We start from the raw sequence: 1,963 nt of genomic DNA, 5'->3' as shown, positions 1-1,963 counted from the left end.
TTTCCTTCCCGTACACTTTTTTTTCTACTACTGCGCTATGATTGGAGGTTGCAAGGCAACCATTTCTTTTCCACGCCCCCACAACGGAATCGAAGGCACGATAGAGGCGTTGTACGGTATCTCACTTGTGATTGGTTTAATCTGGTCACCTGCTGGAGAGGCGGTCATTGCTAGGATCTGATTGGAGGAGGTGTCAGGCGAAGGGCGACGTCTTGTCAGAGGACAGAAGAAAGATGGCGGCGCTGAGGAGACTGCTCTGCGGGGGGAAGGTGAGGCGGGGAGAGGGGATGTGGGGGTCTGGTTGTGAGGGGACCCCGGTATTAACGCTCTCCGTGTCTTCACAGAGCCATGTATCCGAGATCCTCCGGAGAGAATTCCACAGGAGCTCGCCCGCCGCCCTCCAGGTGAGGAGCCCACTGCGCTGACAGCTGTCAGGGACTGTATTTAGTCTTTCTGTACGTACTGGCCCCACAGTACTACCCCCCCAATTTCCGCCTTAGTGCTGCCCCCACAGTACTACCCCCCTTAGTGTTGCACTGCAGTTGCCCCCACAGTATTGCTCCCCCCTTAGAGTTGCCCCCACAGTACTGCTCCCTTAGTGCTGTCTCACAGTTGCCCCCACAGTACTGCCCCCCGTAGTGTTGTCTCACAGCTGCCCCCCTTAGTGCTGTCTCACAGTTGCCCCTGCAGTACTGCCCCCTTAGTGCTGTCTCACAGTTGCCCCCAAAGTACTGCCCCCCTTAGTGCTGTCTCCCAGTTGCCCCCACAGTACTGCCCCCCTTAGTGCTGTCTCCCAGTTGCCCCCACAGTACTGCCCCCCTTAGTGCTGTCTCCCAGTTGCCCCCACAGTACTGCCCCCCTTAGTGCTGTCTCCCAGTTGCCCCCACAGTACTGCCCCCCTTAGTGCTGTCTCCCAGTTGCCCCCACAGTACTGCCCCCCTTAGTGCTGTCTCCCAGTTGCCCCCACAGTACTGCCCCCCTTAGTGCTGTCTCCCAGTTGCCCCCACAGTGCTGCCCCCCTTAGTGCTGTCTCACAGTTGCCCCCACAGTGCTGCCCCTCTTAGTGCTGTCTCACAGTTGCCCCCACAGTGCTGCCCCTCTTAGTGCTGTCTCACAGTTGCCCCCACAGTACTGCCCCCCCTTAGAGCTGCCTCACAGTTGCCCCCACAGTACTGCCCCCCCTTAGAGCTGCCTCACAGTTGCCCCCACAGTACTGCCCCCCCTTAGAGCTGCCTCACAGTTGCCCCCACAGTACTGCTCCCCTTAGTGCTGTCTCACAGTTGCCCCCACAGTACTGCCCCCCTTAGGTCTGTCTCACAGTTGCCCCCACAGTGCTGCCCCTCTTATTGCTGTCTCACAGTTGCCCCCACAGTACTGCCCTCCCCTCAGTGCTGCCGCCGTAAACGCTTTGGATTCTTGACTTTCAGGCTCCATATCTCACCATCCTCTACTGCTTTGATCGTGAGACCACCTTCATTTTATAGACAATCATCTTGGCTATCTCATACGTAAATGTGACTTGTAACTATTTAGCATATGATTAGTTATGCCGATTCTTGTCGTGTCCCTGCATTGTTACTGTTTTGCTCCCGGTGGAGGAAAAATCTTTGTCTTCCTGAACACAACGAATTACAACCTGCTCTTACATCCCCTAATAGCTCAGTGTGTTATTGGGTTGATTCCCAAGTGAAAGGTCACTGGTTCAAATCGAGGAGCAGCCATGAAGGAGATTTCCCAAGAAAAGAGAAACAGCATCATCCAGCTCATCGATAGCGGTCTCTTGGCCCAAAAAATTGCCAAACTGCATCATGTGTGGTCATGACAGCTGGAAGCATACGGAATGAAGTCCGTCCATCCATTCCGGAGCCAAGAGGTGGACGTCCAGGCAAAATATCAGTCAATAAGTCGACTCATCCCAAGATCTGTCCGTTCTGGAGCGACAAACGCGGCAGTGGAGGAGGCT

At 55.3% G+C, this 1,963-nt stretch overlaps 1 protein-coding gene across 1 annotated transcript in view; it reads left to right on the top strand.

Moving 5' to 3' along the window:
- Positions 1–43: 43 nt before the first annotated feature.
- Positions 44–1,963, top strand: part of PDHB (pyruvate dehydrogenase E1 subunit beta) — a 40,980-nt gene continuing 39,060 nt past the window's right edge. Inside the window, exons 1-2 of the mRNA XM_073574120.1 lie at positions 44–269; positions 345–404. Coding sequence (XP_073430221.1) covers positions 234–269; positions 345–404 — 96 coding nt within the window. The 5' untranslated portion in view covers positions 44–233. The remainder of the gene's footprint in view (positions 270–344; positions 405–1,963) is intronic.

This window comes from Dendrobates tinctorius, unplaced genomic scaffold, assembly GCF_039654945.1.
Source record: "Dendrobates tinctorius isolate UK_male_01 unplaced genomic scaffold, ASM3965494v1 ptg000038l, whole genome shotgun sequence".
Classification (NCBI taxonomy): Eukaryota; Metazoa; Chordata; class Amphibia; order Anura; family Dendrobatidae; genus Dendrobates; species Dendrobates tinctorius.
This window is presented reverse-complemented; position numbering and strand designations above follow the sequence as displayed.